General features: G+C 46.1%; 1 protein-coding gene across 1 annotated transcript in view; it reads left to right on the top strand.

Annotated features, from left to right (window-relative positions):
- Window positions 1–17,929, top strand: part of LOC128300478 (uncharacterized) — a 29,268-nt gene extending 11,339 nt beyond the window's left edge. The window contains exons 6-27 of the mRNA XM_053036549.1: window positions 179–633; window positions 767–1,129; window positions 1,600–2,091; window positions 2,769–2,917; window positions 2,986–3,270; window positions 3,363–3,650; window positions 3,715–3,801; window positions 3,884–3,949; window positions 4,217–4,261; window positions 4,874–4,915; window positions 4,992–5,081; window positions 5,160–5,239; window positions 5,316–5,464; window positions 5,543–10,133; window positions 10,287–10,411; window positions 10,492–10,604; window positions 11,759–12,201; window positions 12,277–12,427; window positions 12,520–12,707; window positions 13,106–14,057; window positions 14,139–14,260; window positions 14,335–17,929. Of these exons, the coding sequence (XP_052892509.1) occupies window positions 179–633; window positions 767–1,129; window positions 1,600–2,091; window positions 2,769–2,917; window positions 2,986–3,270; window positions 3,363–3,650; window positions 3,715–3,801; window positions 3,884–3,949; window positions 4,217–4,261; window positions 4,874–4,915; window positions 4,992–5,081; window positions 5,160–5,239; window positions 5,316–5,464; window positions 5,543–10,133; window positions 10,287–10,411; window positions 10,492–10,604; window positions 11,759–12,201; window positions 12,277–12,427; window positions 12,520–12,707; window positions 13,106–14,057; window positions 14,139–14,260; window positions 14,335–14,491 (9,433 nt within the window). The 3' untranslated portion in view covers window positions 14,492–17,929. The remainder of the gene's footprint in view (window positions 1–178; window positions 634–766; window positions 1,130–1,599; window positions 2,092–2,768; window positions 2,918–2,985; window positions 3,271–3,362; window positions 3,651–3,714; window positions 3,802–3,883; window positions 3,950–4,216; window positions 4,262–4,873; window positions 4,916–4,991; window positions 5,082–5,159; window positions 5,240–5,315; window positions 5,465–5,542; window positions 10,134–10,286; window positions 10,412–10,491; window positions 10,605–11,758; window positions 12,202–12,276; window positions 12,428–12,519; window positions 12,708–13,105; window positions 14,058–14,138; window positions 14,261–14,334) is intronic.
- The last annotated feature ends 386 nt before the right edge of the window (window positions 17,930–18,315 follow it).

Here is an 18,315-nt window from a genome sequence, read left to right as displayed (position 1 = left end):
CAGAGTTGTGATTGTCAAATTAATTGTTTATATTTAAGTTTACATTCGCTCATTTATGTTCGGAAATCGCCAGCGGCAATACATCCTAATATTTGAAATATTAATTTATTTTGTTTTAATTTATCTTTTGCCGCATTTCTGTTCACCCAACTGTACACATCACCTTGGGAAAACGTAGTGATCCTTCCTCGTTGCTTGGCGTACGACTGCCACCGGACACGGAGATCATCAAGTACACCTCATCCATCGTGGGGCCCAAGGTACCGGGCACGACCGGCCGTGGACGTAAGAAAACCATTTCGTTAGAAGACAATTCCATTTTTGCTCAAATGCATGGTTTAAGTGCAGCCAAGCGCCAGCGACTGGAACCGAACGAGTATGGCGGCGGCAACAGCGGCAGCGGTGGTGGCAGTGGTGGTTCGCATCTCGGGACGAGCGGTACGTGCGGTGGATCCGGGCTGCTTCCCCCTGGCCTTTCACACCATCACCATCAGCACGGGAGCAATGGGGGCATCGGCGGGCTAGGGCCAGCAGCAACTGGCACCGGTGGTGGATCGAACGATCGGATCGAGGTCATCAAACTGCCACCGACGATCACATCGAACGGAGTGTACAGTGCCGGTAAGGGCGCGGGTAAGTATTGAACGCCGCGGACCATGCATAAGCTCCTTTGAAAGTTGTCTCATCCTTGTCTTAAAACGCATTTTCTGTTTGAAGAGAAAGTTCTAATTTGTGTCCATGTATGTCTGATCTTGTTCCTTTGTAGGTAAAGATACCATGGCCGATCATATGAACGAATGGTCCGGACTTAATCTCAGTGCGAAAGGATCGGGCGGATCATCCTCGGCAGCAGCCACAATTGTGTCCTCGTTGACGGTAGCAGCTGGGATGAATAGCAGCGGTAGCAACAATCAATCTTCTGGAATGCTGGAACAGGACGACGCACCGCTGAACCTTTCAATGAAACCGTCAAAGTCGTGCAACGAAGGTATGCGGAGCGATTCCACTCATTCTGCATCGTCATCATCACCCGCAATGTCCGGTGCCAGTGGGAATAGTTTGCAAAGCTTAAGCACAATCACGGCGGCACTCGGTGGAGGATCCGGTAATGCGAACGATTCTGCCCGATGTAAGTATTCGAATGCGTGGTATGAATTGGGATGCAACAACAAACTCAGAGGCAGGAAATGTTGGGAGGGAATAACTCACTGTTTGATTTATTGAAACCGAGAAAGGGAAGCGTTATAGCGATCAACAATGTGCAAGAAAAAGATCACAAAAATCGTGACACTTCAGATTGCGCGGATCATTGTCAAACGAATGTCCTATACGATGAATAATTGTAAGGTGTTCCCTTAAAACATCGCCCGAGAGAAAATACTTTTTTCAGTTACTACTTGATGGCTTTCTTGCATAGTTTTTCAACACACACTTGTACTTAACTTTCTCCGTTCCTTTGTGTATCCTTTGTGACTCTATTTTTCCCTTTTCTTCTCTCTTTGAATGTAATGTCTCGAACTTGGAACTTTGAAAAAAAACAAAAAAAACAAAACCATACGTAATTTCGAAACGAAAAATTGAACCACACACTGTGTACAGCACGTCGGAAGTCGGATAATAAAAACCGGCGTAATGCGGCGGCTGCAGCTGCGGCAGCGGCGGCCGCTGCTGCTGCCGCACTCGGTGCCGGTTCCCTCGGCCTGGACGGGAGCGTCAACATGAGCCTGGCGTCGGCTGCGGCCGCGTACGCGGCAGCATCGCCAGTCTCGACCAGTACGGGCTTTTGCACCGGTACGAACAGCACCAGCACGCTAAACTCCCTGCTGATGGCATCGGTTGGGACCGGTTCCGGTACCAATACCATCACCACCACCTCGAACACCACTACCAGCGGCGGCAGCAGCAGTAGCGGCGGCGGCGGCAACAGCAGCGGCATCGTCGGCGGTGCTTCGTCTACGGCCACGGCTGCTGCTGCCAATGCCGCCGCCAACCATCAGCTGATGGCGGCCCAGCTCGGCTTCAACAGTTCGCTGTCCGAGCTTTTGAAAATCTCCAATTACGAGGAGTACGATTACGCATCGCTCGGCGGATGTTAGTATTTTTACTCAATTTCAATATCCCTTTCGCGTCTATTCTCCCGTGTGCCGTGCCCGCAAAACAACAAAAAAAAAAACCCTCAACTTTTCCCTCGCATTCGCTGCTTTAGTAATGTAAAACAAGCTGAACATATTTACGCACAAAAAGGAGAAATATGAACAATATTTCAAACGAAACTCCACTGTGGTTGGAAATGTTTGATATGAACAAATCTCAATAATTGTTGTCAGAAACGGGACAAACACAGCTGAATTATTGACTGGCTTTTGCTGCTTACCACAGATAGGGATAGAGTAAAGGGACGGCATGTTTGTAGATTATTTAAAAAAAAAACCTAACAATCGAAAAAAGCGAATAATGCATGTCACATCACACGGACACACGCGCGATGTTTCTAAACATGTGCGTAGGTAGATCTTGTTGGTTATATGTCGAAGCTTCTTGCGTTAATATTCACACACTCTCTGGCACGACATCTAGTTAGGCTTATGCTGGAAACATTGCGTTTTATATAAATTGAAATAACAAAATCTCACGCGCTTGCACAATTTGATCGCTTTCTTAGACATAGAATATAGTGTGGTAATGATCGTACGCTGTTACTGCTACTGATACTGATTGTCGTGTTTATTTTCCCCAAATCTCCCCTCAACTCTCTGTACATGATGCAGCTCAATTTAAGGAAGGTCGTCCACGCAATCTGGGCCGAGGAGTGTCGAAGCCGAAGAAGAATACCGTTGCCTCGCTGTTGGCGCAAAGTCGTGCAGTCGGATCTAAACCACTGACAGCACAGCAGCTTTTAACGCAGGACGCAGAGATTGTAAGTAGAAACTCGTAGTTCGCTGGTTGAGCAAATTGTTTCTAATTGTTTTGCTTTTATTTTTTTAGGAAAAACTACGACAAGCCATGCTGGAAGCGAGCCGGAACCAATCAATGGACAACAGTACCTCGAACACCAACACCGACACCGAAAGTATCTCCGAAAGCGGTATGTCCGAATCGGAGGGCGAGGAGCACATTAATTTGAAGGAGTTGCGCGTACCGTTGGAGAAGGGTTGGAGGCGGGAAACGATGATCCGTGGGCTTACCAAAAACGGGCACATTAAGGGAGACGTGTATTACTACCCACCGCAGAGCGTGAACAAGATGAAGGGCATGAATCAAATTCAGCTGGTAAGTTTGTGCTACGAGCAAAGGCAAAAGGAAAATGTTCAGCTATTGATCGTGATTATAATACTATATTCAACCTTTATTCCTTTTTGCAGTATTTAGATCAATTTAAGCCCAAGGATCTGAGTCGTGATAACTTTAGCTTCTCGGCAAAGGCCGTCGTTGGCACGTTCCTTCAACTTGCTCCCCCACCATATGCAACCGACGGCGAGTTCATCAAGATGACCGATGTTGAGGTTAGTCGGCGGCTGGAGGAACTGAAAATGTTCACCCGGCATGCCGGTCTAGGCGTGGAGCAACGGATCGAAATCGCTAAGCAGCAGCAGGCACTACGGGACGCTAAGAAGCTAGCGAAGGAAGAAATGAACAAGAACAAGGAAAAGGTAGTTAATCATTGTGAAGTAAGCTTAGCAGATAGCTTTAACAATCTCACTTCAATATACACAGGCTCGACAAGCAAAGGAAGCAGAACGCAACGAACGTTTGGAGCAGCAGCGCAAAGAGCGAGAACTGAAAAATCAACAGGCATTGGAGGTAAACAAATCACTTCACTTCAGTAGCCCTCCTATATCAACTTTCTAACCTTTGTTCCTTCCTCATCAAACTTTTTTTTCAGGCGAAGAAGAAGCGTGAGGAGGAACTCGCCCGACAAAAGGCCGAAGAAGCGGCACGAAAGGCACAGGTGTGTATGGTTTTTGTTGTTAATTTAATAATTACATCCACAAAATCTAACAGAACTGTTAGCGATGCTAGATATACTGAACGGCCGAGCGTGTGCTTTAAAGGAAATGATTTTAATGTGTTTGGTTTTTCGTTTCATTTTATTACAAAACCGTTTTTCGGGCTGTCCACATGTCCACTTGAATCTTATCGGTTTCCGAATTGGTTAACGAATTGGATACGAATGTATGAAATCGAAACGAGCAAATCGTCCTCTTTGATACGGCAGGAAAAAGAACAGAAACGACAGCAGGCATTACTGCAAAAGGAACAGGTACAGAGATCTCCCCATAGTGTTCTGCAATATCTCATCCCCTGCTAAACGTTGTCTAAATTGTGCCTCACCTTGTTGTGTGTGCGTGTGTGTGTGTGCTTCCTTGTTGTTCCCTAGTCATCTACCAATAGAACTGAATGCGGTCCAAAAGCATAAGTTTAAAGGAGAATAGAAACACGATTATAGCTGTCTGTCCTTCGTATCTTCGCTATGTTCCTTCCATGTATTCGTATGTGTCTCCTGTTTCCTTCCTGTTCTGTCTCATTGTGTGATAAACATGTCTCCTCCCTGTACACAATGTGTTAACATTATGTCGTTGCTTACTATCTTATGTTCAACTTATTTACTTTTGTTGGTTCATCAAATTTCGTTTAAATTTTCACCCGTATTCGGTTAGTTGTCAAACCGTAGATACCATTTTCAAGCGATCTTTAAACATGTGTCAAACTGGATAATCAGAGTAGAAAAATGTTTTTAATTCTTATCTTTTTCACTTTCGTTTTTTTGTTTTGGTAACATCACTTGTGTTTTCTGTAACTTTGATCGTCGAATAGTGTAGTGGATAGTTGTAACGCAACATATTAACGGGCTCATTCGATCGTTTAATTTCAGGAACTAGCCAAGCAGAAGGAGTTGATGTATGCAATGGAAATGGTACGTCATTTAACGCATGAATTCCCTACCAAGAACTTGCAATTATTTATTTTTCATAATGTCATGTACATTACAGGAACGTGAAAGACGAAGGCAACACATGGCTCTGATAAAACAACTGGAACTGCGTCGCAAATTTGAAGAGAAGGAAAAGAAGAAACACCAGGTAAAGGCCGTTAATAAATGTGATCTATTGATGCTTTTGCTTCGACGATTGTGATGATTTATTCATTTAATTTTATAGGTCATATTGGATAAGCTCATCCAGCGCGAAAAGAAATTGGTGATGAGAAAGCGGGACACAAACATTCTAGCCGAACTGAGGTAAATAGGATTGTTTCGAGCGGAGATTCGTTGTTTGTCGGGCAAATCTTTCATTTGGGTGTGTATTTTCCAACAGAAAACCTCAGGAGGATTCGGAGATAGTGGATCAAACGGTGTTACCTGCCTTTTCACGAATTCCTGGACTGAAGCTGACTGGCACTGGGTATGCCGATCTGCTGATGGTGTTCGAGTTTCTGCATAACTTTGGGGAAACGCTTGGTTTCGGTGAGTAAGATGTTTGCAATCAGTGGGTTCTACCCGCACGGCACCAATTGTAATCTTATTGTATACTCTGTTCTGCAGATATGGAATCACTGCCGAACTTGCAATCGTTGCATCTCGCACTTACATCGGAGAATGCGATCGATGCGGAAGAGGAACTGCTGTCCGTTATGACACATCTGCTCGTGTGTGCGATTGAGGATCCGGGCATCCCCAATCCGGGACGTCATACGACACTGCTTGGACAAACACTACGCCAGGCAGATATCACGCACACGAACGTGTCGGAAATTTTGCGCATCTATCTGTACGCGGTAGCTACGGGAGAGGTGAAGCTACAGTCCGGTATCAATCTTGAGCGCGACCGTGACGCACCGTCCAAGCATCATCTAGTCAATGACGAGGATTTCAAGATGTGTAGCACGAAAAACTCGCAGTTTTATGAGCTGCTGGCCGAGAACGCGCGTTACAAGCTGTCCGAGCTGTTGAAGGATAAACCGTTCGTAGCGCTCAATCCGACCACCAAGACGGAAATTCTCGCCATGCTCTGTAACGATCTGCTAATGAACAAAGCGGTATGCAAACAGATCGACAGCAGTCTGGAGTCACAGGCGCAGCTGAAAAAGGAACGGTACCTGTTGGACAACAAAATCCGAAAGTACAAGATGTTGGTAGCGCGGAAGCAACGGCTGGAACAATATGAAAAGGCTCAACAGGCGGCACTGGAAAAATCACTCTCAATGAAAGCGGCTGAAGAGGCAAAGCGGGCGGAAGAGGCAGCTGCAATGGCAGCGGCAGCAGCAGCAGCTGCAGCTTCGGCTGCATCGGAAGTGATCACGATTCCGGAAGATGGAGTCGCAGAAACGGAGACTGAAACAAAGCAACCCGGCACCGATGGAGCATCAGGGGACGATGCGTGTGAAGTGGTTGAGAATGGTACGAAGGAAACAGTCCCATGTTCCGATGGGGAAGAATTAAATTCCGTTCCACCATCGGAAGGTGGATGTCAGCCGGGAGAGTTGGAGGAAGGTGAAATTGTGAACAAGAAAGATTTCGGTGCGGAAGCACATAAGACTGACGACGAGGATGACGATGATGACAATGATGTTGTGGAAATCGTACCAATGCCCGTGACGTGTACAGTTACAGAGGATTCCTGTCCAAACACAGTTCCGCCGTCGTCGGAAGGGAATGGAGATGGAACTGAACAGGGTATGGTGGACACTGCAGCGCTGTCAGAATCGGGTGAACAAATGGATACATCATCGGCGGAACCGACTCAAGTGCAAAGTTCACACGATCAAAATCACACGGAAGCGATGAATGGTATTGAAACTCCTACGCCCGTTGGTGACGGTTGTGCTAACCGTATCGAGGGGAACGGTCCTACTGTTCGTATACCGGAGAATAATAACACACATAATGCATTGCCGATGACGGAGGAACATCACGCACCGCCCGTCACTCCTCCACCTCAACCACCTCAACCACCGCCAGCACCATCACATCCGGTTGTGCATCCTGCTATGCAGCATAACAAAGCGATGATGCAGCTCGAGCCAGGAGAAATACCTCCACCCGGTATGGATATATCGGCACTAGGAACATGTCACGCCGCTGGCAACGAAATACCGACGATATCTGTTTCTTCAACACCGGAAGAAAGTCCAGTTAAAGCAGGAGATGTTAGCGCTGAAACTCCCAACGGTGGTGTATTTAACATGCCGGGAAAACCAGTAGGTGTCGGTACTGAAATGACGAACGGTGAGCAGCAACAGCTGCAACCCCCGCAAGTGCATCACAATCAAACGAATAATTCATCAGCAGAGTTAGATTTGTTATCTAAATCGATGATTAACGATCATGCTACTTGCGGCACGGACGAGGACAACAGTGATCTGGAGAGCGAAGGGACGCAGCTAGAAGAAGACGAAGATGCACATCTGACGGCCGAAGAGGCGCAGCGGAAATATGACAAAATCTTGGAAACGTCCTTCCAAAACAAGCAACAGCTAGAGAACGCCCTGAACCAGCTGAGGGTGAAATGTTTCGGACAGGACCGGTACTGGCGTCGCTACTGGAATCTGGGTAAATGTGGTGGCATTTACGTGGAAGCAATGGAATCTACCCAACCCGAGATGTACCGGTATGAAAATGCACTCGAGGAGGTACAGAGCCGACCGGACTATGTGCCGAAGTACGCACCAGCAATTAAACCCGAGAGTGTTGTGAAACCCGATCCAGCAATGGATGTAAACTGCAAGGAAGAGGAAGGAGAGGTTGATGCGATTAAAGCGGAGTGTGTTTCGCAGGACGTGAAAGAAGAACAACAGGAACCCGCGACGATGGACCGAAAGCGTAAGCGATGTTCCTCGGTATCTCTGAAAAAGATGAAGAAAAAGAAAAAGAAACAGCGAACAACTTCCGAAGGAGGTGGATCGTTTGGTCAAGGTGGTGCTGCGAGTGGTTTTACCGATGGTAACGACGAAGACGATGACGGAGACGATGAGGATGACGGTGGAGCAGAAGACGAGGACGATTGCTCACGGACAAGCTTTGGCAATGGGCCAGCGTTGGAAGATGGACGCACCGCAGATTCGCAGTCGGATGATTGCAAAATTATCGATGAACCGGAGGTGCTGTTGAAGGAGAGCACCACCGGTGGTAATATGCCGTCCGCTATCCGGGAAGATGCTGGAGATGATCATATCAGAGCAGCAAGCGAGAGAACTAATGCTACAAATGGTACTGCAGAGTCTATGCACGAAGAAGGCGTCGATCAGCATTCGAGAGAGAATGAGCAGACCGACCGTGAGGCGCATCAGGAGAACCACAAACCGATGGAGGAGAGTCCTTCGCTAGAAGCTTCGAGCCATGTCGCGGATGCTGCACCACCGAAGAAATCCGACGATCAGCTGATGGACATTGAAGATTCCATTCCAACGGCGATCCTTGTACAGAAGGGCAATGATCATGATGAGACGAAAACGGTCGAAGTGAATAATCAGATTGGTGGGGTGAATGTGTCTCCGCACCAACCTTCCTCGGCCGCAGCTGCACCAACGGCCAGTCACGAAGATGACGATGATTTGACTGTGGTGCAGGACGAAACGCCCACGATCACTATCCCCGATGATGACACGGAGAGTGGCGATCGAATGACAGCGGCACACGAAGGCGTTGAACATGGTGGCCGGACAGAGAACGAAAAAGGATCGACAATGATCGAAAGCATGAACTGTGATATGAAGCCAAAATTGATGGAAAATGGAATGGAGCTGCGAGATCCGGGCGAGCTTGTCGAGTGTCAGCTGCAGGAGGTGGACGACGATGAGGAGATAATTACCGCAGGTCGTGGAAATAGCGCCAGACCTGGTGACAGTGCGGGCGACTGCAAACCAACGATCACAGTGGGCGATAATGGTGGGGTAGATCGTAAGCCGAGGACAACGACGACCACCTCCGTTATTTCGTACGGTAGCGACGTTGAGATGATCGAAATAAAGGAGGAGGAAAGTAGTTGTGTTCCGCGTGCTCAGATCACACCTGGCAGCTACCTGTATCTGCGCAATACGGACACCAAGCAGGAGAAGGAGTTCAGCGATCAGCTGCTGAATCGCTGGTTCTCGATCGTCGACAAGGAACTGCCACTGTCCAGTACGGAGTGTTCGCTGCCGACAATCAACGGTAATACACCCGCATCTCTGGCACGGCAAATTTTCACCAACATCACCTGCCGAGAGATCTGCCAAATTCAGGGCAATCGATGGGACATCGGTAACAACATCCAGTTTTTCAGTGTGCCACTGGAGAAGGGTGTGGAGATTCACTTCCCTAACGAGTCAATTCTGTCGATGTCCGGGCTGGACGATGATGAGATCAATGAGGTGATCGCAAAGAAAAGTCGACCGGAACCGCTGCAGCTGTCCGACATGAAGCCGGCGTTCAAGCGCGAAACCATCGAGTACTCGTACAGCCACCACCATCCGAACCAGATCCGGCTGCGGGCGGAAATGCTTGCCGAGGAGACGGCAGACCCGGAAGAGTACGGTAACTTTTCCCTGCCGGCGTACATGACGCTAACGCTATCGAACCTGACCGCGTACGTGCAGTGTGATCAGTTTCAGCCTCTGCAGATGACGCCGGAAGAGGAGAAGCAGCTGGAGGATGTGAAGTTGCACGGTGCACCTCAGAAAACCGAACCGCAGGTTGTGCCACGCGAGTTCCGCTACGGTTGGTGGAAGATCAATGACATCGAGGAGCTAAACGAGCTGATCAAGTCACTGAACCCGCGCGGCGTTCGGGAGCGCTTGTTGCGGCAGAGTCTGCTGGAATCGTTGGCGGAAAGTGTGAATCTCACGACGCCCCATCATGTGTCGCATCCGAGAGCGGCACCACCACCGAACGGTTACATCGAACCGGAAGCGTGGAACGCTTGGAATCCGTCCATCGCGCGGCGTGTGGAAGTGGCGCTGCTTGACCAGATCGAAGCGATGGAGGACAAGGTGGCGAGCGCATCGATGCAGGTGAAGGGTTGGCAGATGCCGCAACGCGAAGGTGACAGCGAGAATGGCGTGGTGGAGGATGTAACGATCGAGATGCTGCGCGAACGTATCCTCGGTCTCGAAGCGGCCATTGAACGACGCTACCTCAAACCACCGCTGGGAATCAAGTGAGTATGATCTGGAGAGTGGCAGGGGGGGAGGGGGGGAATAAAGAGTGAACAGGGGAAGTGGGAACAGGAAGATGGGGATGCTTTCTGGTTGATTTGTCGGTCGATTGTAATACCTCGTGAATTCGTTCCCTTTGGGTCTCCCATCCACAGCACCACCGAGGCGCAAATGGCGGTCATTGCGCAACAGGAGGCGCACCACAATCAGAACAACTCGAATGTATCGAATCTGTCCAACTGCTCCAACAGTTCCGCCGAGGATGAGAATCTCCCGAAAGGTATACCGTGTTTTTTTTTTGTGTTCTCAATCGATACAGTTGTGAGAAGTAAACTAATACTAATTCCCTTCCGCAAACAGGTCTGCTATCATGGCGCGACGCAGTAGAACGTTCCGTCACTACCGCACAACTATCGATGGCACTGTACGTGTTGGAATCGTGCGTCGCCTGGGACAAGAGCATCATGAAAGCGGTACGTAGTGTTGTATTCCTTTCCACTAGTGTGGACCGGTATATATTACCGTGTGTGTTGAATGTTGCTGCACCATCCTAAAGTACACGTTTGTGTGTTTTATTCCTGGTGTGTTAATGGTGGTCGAACTACGGCCACCAACCTTTTCCATGTGTGTACTTATGTTCTAAACCCGTGACCGTCTCGTTGTGGGATAATTGTTTGTACTGTTTAGAGTGTGTAATATACGCACCGGTTAACGCACATGTACGTGTTACGTTAACGGCCCAACTCATAGGGGGTACTGGAGTTCTGGGTTTTCAATAGCATTCCTACTAGCCGTATACTATTTTGGCCGATCATCGTCCTCGTTGCCGTCGTCGTCGTCGTCGTCGTCGTTCTCATCGTCGTTCATCCTCCAAAACTGGAGGAACGATTTCTTCTCAACATTTCCCGCTTAGCCATTTGTCATTTTCTCCGTTGTTGCATGATAATACATTATTGTTGTTAACTAGTGCTGTGTGTGTTTATTGATTATTGCATTTACATACGTTTTAGCTTGGTTTAGCCGTTTTGTTAATGCTACCGTAAGAACACAACTTGTTTTTTTTTTGTTTTTGCGTAACTGATGGCATGGTTTTATGGTTTGACTACTCTAGCTTTGTTTTAGTCGTGTTTTGTAAATGTTTTGTTGTGTTGTGTGCCTGTGTTTGGTTTTGTCCCGTCGAAGAGTGACTGTGTTTTTTTTCCTTTCGCTAACTTTTTCGGTTAGCAGATTTTGCTTTTGGATACTGATTGCTATTTTTTTCTTTCTTTATTATTTTCTTCCTTTTTTCATTCCGATGAAAATTATGAAATGTTCACTATATTTGGTGTTTTTGTATCTATTTGCTATTGGCGGGTGGTGCCATGTTGCACACTGCGCTATTGATGTTGTTGAATGTTTTGTGACCGGTTGTGTTCCGTTTTGCTATTAACTCGGATTGTTATTTTTTGTTGCCGTTGGGGGACTTGAAATTCTGATTATTTCATTTCCTGCCGTGTGAATGTACAAATCACAAATGCGTAATTTTGTTGTTGGTGCAATGGTAATGATCAACCCCCAAACACCGATATATATATATATATTGTATGACGCTTTTGTCGCATGATGATGATGCTGTGCGGTTGTTTAGCAATGCACGAAGGGAGGAAAGAATGGAAGCAAGAAAACGGCGGGCAACAAGTCAAGTAGAAAGAAGAACGGTGCAGTCGCGAACGCAAACCCGCACGATTCACCGGCCAGTAGGAAGGGCACTGCTTCTAATAACAATACTACCCCTACTAACATCTCGGGATCCACCTGGGAATCCTCAACGATACCGGCAACGGCGGCGGTGACGGCGGCGTCGGCAACTGGGACAGCGACGATGAACAGCGGCAACAACACCACGGCCAATGGCAAATCCAAGAAGAAAGCTCTCTCGAAATCCAAATTGTCTTCCCTTCTATTGCAGAATTGTCAGTTCTGTCAATCGGGAGAATCCGAGGATAAGCTGCTACTGTGCGATGGTTGCGATCGTGGCTATCACACCTACTGCTTCAAGCCACGCATGGACAAAATTCCGGACGGTGACTGGTAAGTAGTGTCGAAGTTGGATAGCCATCCACTAAAGTTGATCGTAAATTCTGTTTTTTTTTGGTTTGTTTTTAGGTATTGTTTTGAATGTAAAAACAAAGCTACTGGTGATAGGAAGTGTATTGTTTGTGGAGGGCTACGGCCACCCCCACTAGGCAAAATGGTTTACTGTGAGTTATGCCCACGGGCTTATCATCAGGACTGTTACATACCGCCAATGCTGAAGGTACGTTAATCATGCTCCTTACGCAAAGAGCACACTTTAGACGAATCGTTTATCCCAATTCAACGTTTATCACGTTCCACTTTTGTTTGCAGTATCCGCGAGGAAAATGGTATTGCCAGAACTGTGTTGCTAAGGCACCGCCAAAGAAGAAACCGCAGCGTAAACCGAAGGAACGCACCACCAACAACAGCTCCCAGTCGCTGCTAAACAGCTCGCTGAACAGCTCACAGAACCAGTCGTTGAACTCGTCCCACGAGGATATCGCAACGACCCCGTTAAGGTAGCTATTTTTGTTCGTTGTACCCTAACCGTGCATCGCGCACGCACTCACCCACGATTACACACTCTCTTTCACGCTAAAACAATCATCATTTCATTTTTGCGATTAACAACAGTTGATCAGTGAAAACACACACATGTATTGCGACATTGTGCAAAAGGCTTCTCTCTTTATGATTTTGCTCATCATTCTTGTGTTGTCCGTGCAAACACACACACATACACACATAGACACACTGGTCCCACTATCTGGTTTATGGGCTTATAATGTTAACCATTTTGTCACAAATGCTTTCGCTTTCGGGTGCGTCCTACCGGACGACGCCCACCTAACACATGATCGTTGTCGTAAAGATGAGAACAATTTAGAAGATATTAAAGAGAACCCAATTAATACAGTCCAGCACATTCAATAGCGTCCACGAGTCATGAAGAATCGTCGGCGCCACAACATCTACAGCCACCGCATAACAGTGCCGTTGTCGGTCAGATGCCGGGCGTGGTACCGGCCACGGCAACAGCTACCGCATCAACATCGGCTTACCATCATCAACAGCAGCAGCAAATGCAACAACCGCAACCACCACAGCCACAGCAGTACGGCGCACAAAGTGGTATGGATGAGAATAACTATGCCATGTGTCATCCTCCCGTACCGATTGACACCATGACGGCGGTGTATGACCAGCAGCAGCAGCAACAGCAGCAACAGCAGCAACAGCAATACTATCAGCAATATTATCAACAGCAGCCTTCATCTTCGGTTACGTCGTCATCAGTTCCGCCGCCACAACAGCCATACTATCCAACGCCGACCGAAAGTAATACACCGAACACTAGTAGTGCCCTGGAAGAGGAAGAAACGAGTTATGCTGCCGCGGGTGAATCGACCCCTAGTGAAAGCTATTCCAATGCGCAAGAAGACTCACATGAGCAGAACGAACTACCCGCCGAATCGATCGAACCTTCACCCCCGAAACAGATTGAGGCTACGGGATCACCTTCGGCCGCCTGTAGCAACAGTGGTGAATTTTATTCACCCTCAAGCAACGCGATGAATGCGTGCTCCTCGGCCAGCTACCTTGATAACGAACGTTCCCTACCAGTGGGAAACGATGGTGATGGTAGCTGTGGTGGTGACTCATCCGAGGAGTATCAACCGCGACCGGTGAAGGAATCATTGAGTATGGCCAGCTGTAGCAGCAGCAACAGCAGTACTAGCGATCACCAGCGAAAGGAACGCTCGAAGGAACGTGACGAAGCGAAGGAGCGCGCCAAACAGGAGAAGAAAGCGACGAAACGACTGCTGAAGGAGTTAGCCGTTTGCAAAACCATCCTGGAGGAAATGGAGGTATGTATCAGTTCGCCAGTGCTTGAATGAATTGATCGGATCGTACGATAATGTTACTTTTTGTCTTTACCGATCCTACAGCTTCACGAAGATTCGTGGCCATTTTTGTTGCCGGTAAACACGAAACAGTTTCCGACGTATCGTAAGGTCATCAAGAGTCCGATGGATCTTTCGACGATTAAGAAACGCCTCCAGGATTTAGTGTAAGTAAAGAATCAGCAGAACGTATAAATGTATGGTCAGTGCTAATTTTTGTCCTCTTTTTCTCTCTGTACAGGTATAAGTCACGCGAAGACTTTATTGCGGACGTGCGTCAAATATTCGACAACTGTGAAGTTTTCAATGAAGATGACTCACCTGTCGGCATTGCTGGGCACGGTATGCGCAAGTTCTTCGAGCAACGATGGGCTGATTTGACGGACAAACACTCCTGATACCATCAGCTTCATCAATCGCATCCTCCTCCTCCTAGCCGTGGTGTTCCTGAGAAGGAGATCGACATTGAAGCAAAACCTTTGGAAGATTCGGGAACGTTTCTAACGCCTCCACTACCACCGCCATCTTCACCACCACCATCACCGCAATCGCTAACCACCACTTCGCCGTCATCAATGTCGCATTCTTCAACATCATCGCTACTGCCAACGCAACAGTATTGGATAGAACATGGTGATAGTAGCAGTGAGGAGCGATCTTCAGCAAAGAGTCTGAACAATTTGGAACCCCTCTCCAGCGCAGACTGTGAGGAACCTAACACTACCGGATAGGTGTAGCTCGCAGAACGCGTGCAAAACACTACACGATAGGAGATACGAAAGTATCGCAACAAGTATCACACGCGTTATTTACATACTCCAGAGGAACCAGAGAAAAAAGACTGTGTCCGCCGCAGCGTTCTTGGCATGCGATGCTCCGTAAACCTCTTGCATTGCCGGGGTGGAGAGAACAGCGGCAGTAAACACTCACTGTGTGAACATATTAGCGTGATTTTGGAACACATCGAACAACTGATCCCCATGCACACATACAGAGGGACAGACACACGGAGTTGCGTGGAAGGATGTTTCTATCGCACACCTCCTACTGTCTTCTTCAACATCACAAAACATCGATAAGGCCATCGTATTAGATTGATAGTTTTCGTTTCGTTTTTTTGTGGAATCAGTAAGATATTAGTATCATCGGACTCAGTCGATTGGTTTTGAAACGAACCAGTTTTAATTTGCGTTCAAATGCCGCCCAACTACCCAATTGTACATAGTAGGACATTACCGTTAGATCGTTAGATTTTCGAACCCTTCTCGGTTGGTTTTATGTAACGACGTGACACAAAGTGGACGAAAGGCAATGGAATGAGGTAGAGGCGGGAGTATGTTAAGGGAAAAGAAGATTTCTTTTATACGTGTTTTAAGCAGCAGCTGGTTTTATTGTTTCTCCTCTTATTGCTCCGATAGGAAAGGTAGAAGAGTTGAGAAACATGAAACAATTGACAGAGCTCTGTGTGCCACATGTGTAATAAGGGCGCGCGAGCTGAAGGATGTATTTAAATGGAAAGTGAAACAATAGGCATTAGAACAAGAAGAAGAAGAAAACAATCGTATTATTATTACTCTTAAATCATTACAAGACGCCATCGTTATAGAGCGAGCGAATGTTGGTTCACAGCCAACATTGTGTGTGTGTAGATCGTGGGGCTATTTGAAACGTGTGGGGCCCGGTCGAGCTCATTAAATTAATTTCCCACTTTTTTTCCTCTTTGCAGGAGAATATGATGAGGGTTAGAAGTATTAATTTTTTTATTTAAGTTTTACCGTCGAGCAAACTGATAGACATAGCGATGCGATATATAGAGATCGGGGGTTCTGTAAGATGTGATGGGAGCTAGACGGTCTTATTGTGTCGTTCCTACCGTAATGTATGGCGACGATACCTAATGATTGCGTGTTCGCACGTTACGAAACGAATTGGAACATTGCTTGGACTATTCCACCATGATTGGATGGCAAGAGGATAATGTATTTATTGAACCCACTGTCGCATGAGACAAACAATTGTATCCATGAGGGGGTGTATGATTAAGGCGTTAGATTGTGTATTTGCGTGTGTTGGAACTGACTGACGAAAGGATACGAGGCGACCTTATCTCCTCGACAGACAAACGAACAAGCGAATGTGAGCATACCTTTAAACTATTGTGCCCCTGGCTAGAACACAGAAAATAAGTATTTTTTACACATATACACACCAGCACACCAGCTCCGGGCAGTAACAGAAAACAGACAGATGATCGTATAATTTCAACCAGCAGAAGGTTCAACAGAGACTGGTCAAAATGCACAGCAGCGTGGATTTTTATTCTGTCTTACACGAATAAATAAGTATATATATATTTTTATGTTCAACACAGTTCCTCAGGAAATGGTAGTAATGGCAGGATAGAGTAATGAACGTGTGCTTATGAAACCGCGGAGACAGCGAGGAACACCAGTATTTCTTTGAGCGTATTATTTGCGTTTGGCTCACACAACACACCAACCAGAAGAAGGATGATGTATGGTAATAGGAAAAGAAATTAATAAAATCGATTTATAAGACAAAAAATCACTATCAATCACAAGCAGTCAACAGCCAGCAATTGGTCGGTGTTTGGTCACGCTATGGTGACGATGTGAATAAATAATCGGTGAAGCATAATGGCGAAACAAACCGGAAAAGTGAACCGTAACCGCACACAAATACTAAAACAAACAACAGAGAAACAAAGCATTTAGCAAAGCGATACCGCTGACGGAATCGAACTCGAAACAAACATTATAGATACATTAGAATGCCATCCTTCCGGTAAGCGGGAACACGGAAACAAATAAAGAAACGGATTGCGTTTGTTTGGAAGTGCTTTCGCTGCAAGGAGCACATCCATTTTTTGAAGTCAGTCACACATATGCGTCCTTACGTAACGCGAAACGAGAAAGAAACGCAACAACATAAAGAGAAGATCGAGAAAGATCAAGAAAGAGAGTGGGCAAACTTCGAACCCGTTTATGCAAGGATCTTATTAATGCTGGCTGACGTGACGGTTAGCATTGGCAGCACTATTCGATATATACGGAATTTAGTAGCGGTTAGCTGCTGTTGATACCGATGATGAGCATGAGGATGATGATGATTATGTAGAACGTATTTTTTGTAGAAAGTGTGTGCTGCTTGTATTGTACTATAGACGAGGAGGACGAAATATGGATATAGAAATGTATAAAAACACAAAAGAAATTGCACACCGAGACGATTCGAGCATTACTTTTCGTTTGGTAGAATATAAAGTACTGTTTGCTTTTAACTTTCATTACGATGTCGGCTTTTCTTTTCCACTGTTTTATTTCTCGTGATTGGGAAAATATTTGGAAAGTTAGCACTGTAGTAGCGCTTGTTGTTCTTGATACGTTTATATTTTACCATTTACCGGTCACACTATTGAAGATGGCACGTACATTGGTTTTGTTCTTTTCGATTCTTTCCGTTGTGCGTACTGCGGAGGGAAACCAAATATCTGTACTTGTTTAAATAGAACGTGACCGATTCGAAATGCGTGTGTGTATTCCGTTTATGTCCCTCCAGAACGGTGTTATAGTGATTGTATATAGGAAAAAGAGAAGAAAAAAAGTATTAACCAGGGAGCGCGACAATGAAGAAGGTACGGTGTGGGATGAAGAAGCAGAAGAAAAAGCTGAAAGTGGAAAAATATTAAGAAAACGTAAAAAAGAAACACAAATTAAGCAGAACAAAAAACAAACAAACATACTTTCGACACCGAACGATAAGCACTACAGTTAAGGTATATTGATATTGCAGAATAAATGATAAATTAGCGAAAAACTGATGAAAATTACAGCATCTCGCGAGTATTGTTTTGTAAAAAGAAATGATGGACAAAACTTGATACGTTTTTATATTATTTTTTATAGTTTTATTGTTTAAAAAAGAAAACTATAATTTTCGTTAGAAACGCTTGACCGTATGAAATATTTCAATGAAATGTTGCATTTGAAACTTTTCATTGGAACAAGCGTTATAACGCTGTTCTGTGAAAGCGTTACATTTGTAAGCATCATTGCATACTTTCAGGCGCATAACGTAGCCTACGTTTGTTTCATGTTGGTTTTACATCTTCAAGAATTTAAACATTTTACATTTGTATTGTGTTGTTCTATATCCTTTATTAAGTAAGATTTATGCTCTCTCTCTCTACCTCTCTCCAATA

Source organism: Anopheles moucheti, chromosome 3 (assembly GCF_943734755.1).
Source record: "Anopheles moucheti chromosome 3, idAnoMoucSN_F20_07, whole genome shotgun sequence".
Lineage (NCBI taxonomy): Eukaryota > Metazoa > Arthropoda > Insecta > Diptera > Culicidae > Anopheles > Anopheles moucheti.
The sequence above is the reverse complement of the archived record's forward strand: the minus strand, read 5'-3'. Positions and strand labels throughout refer to the sequence as shown.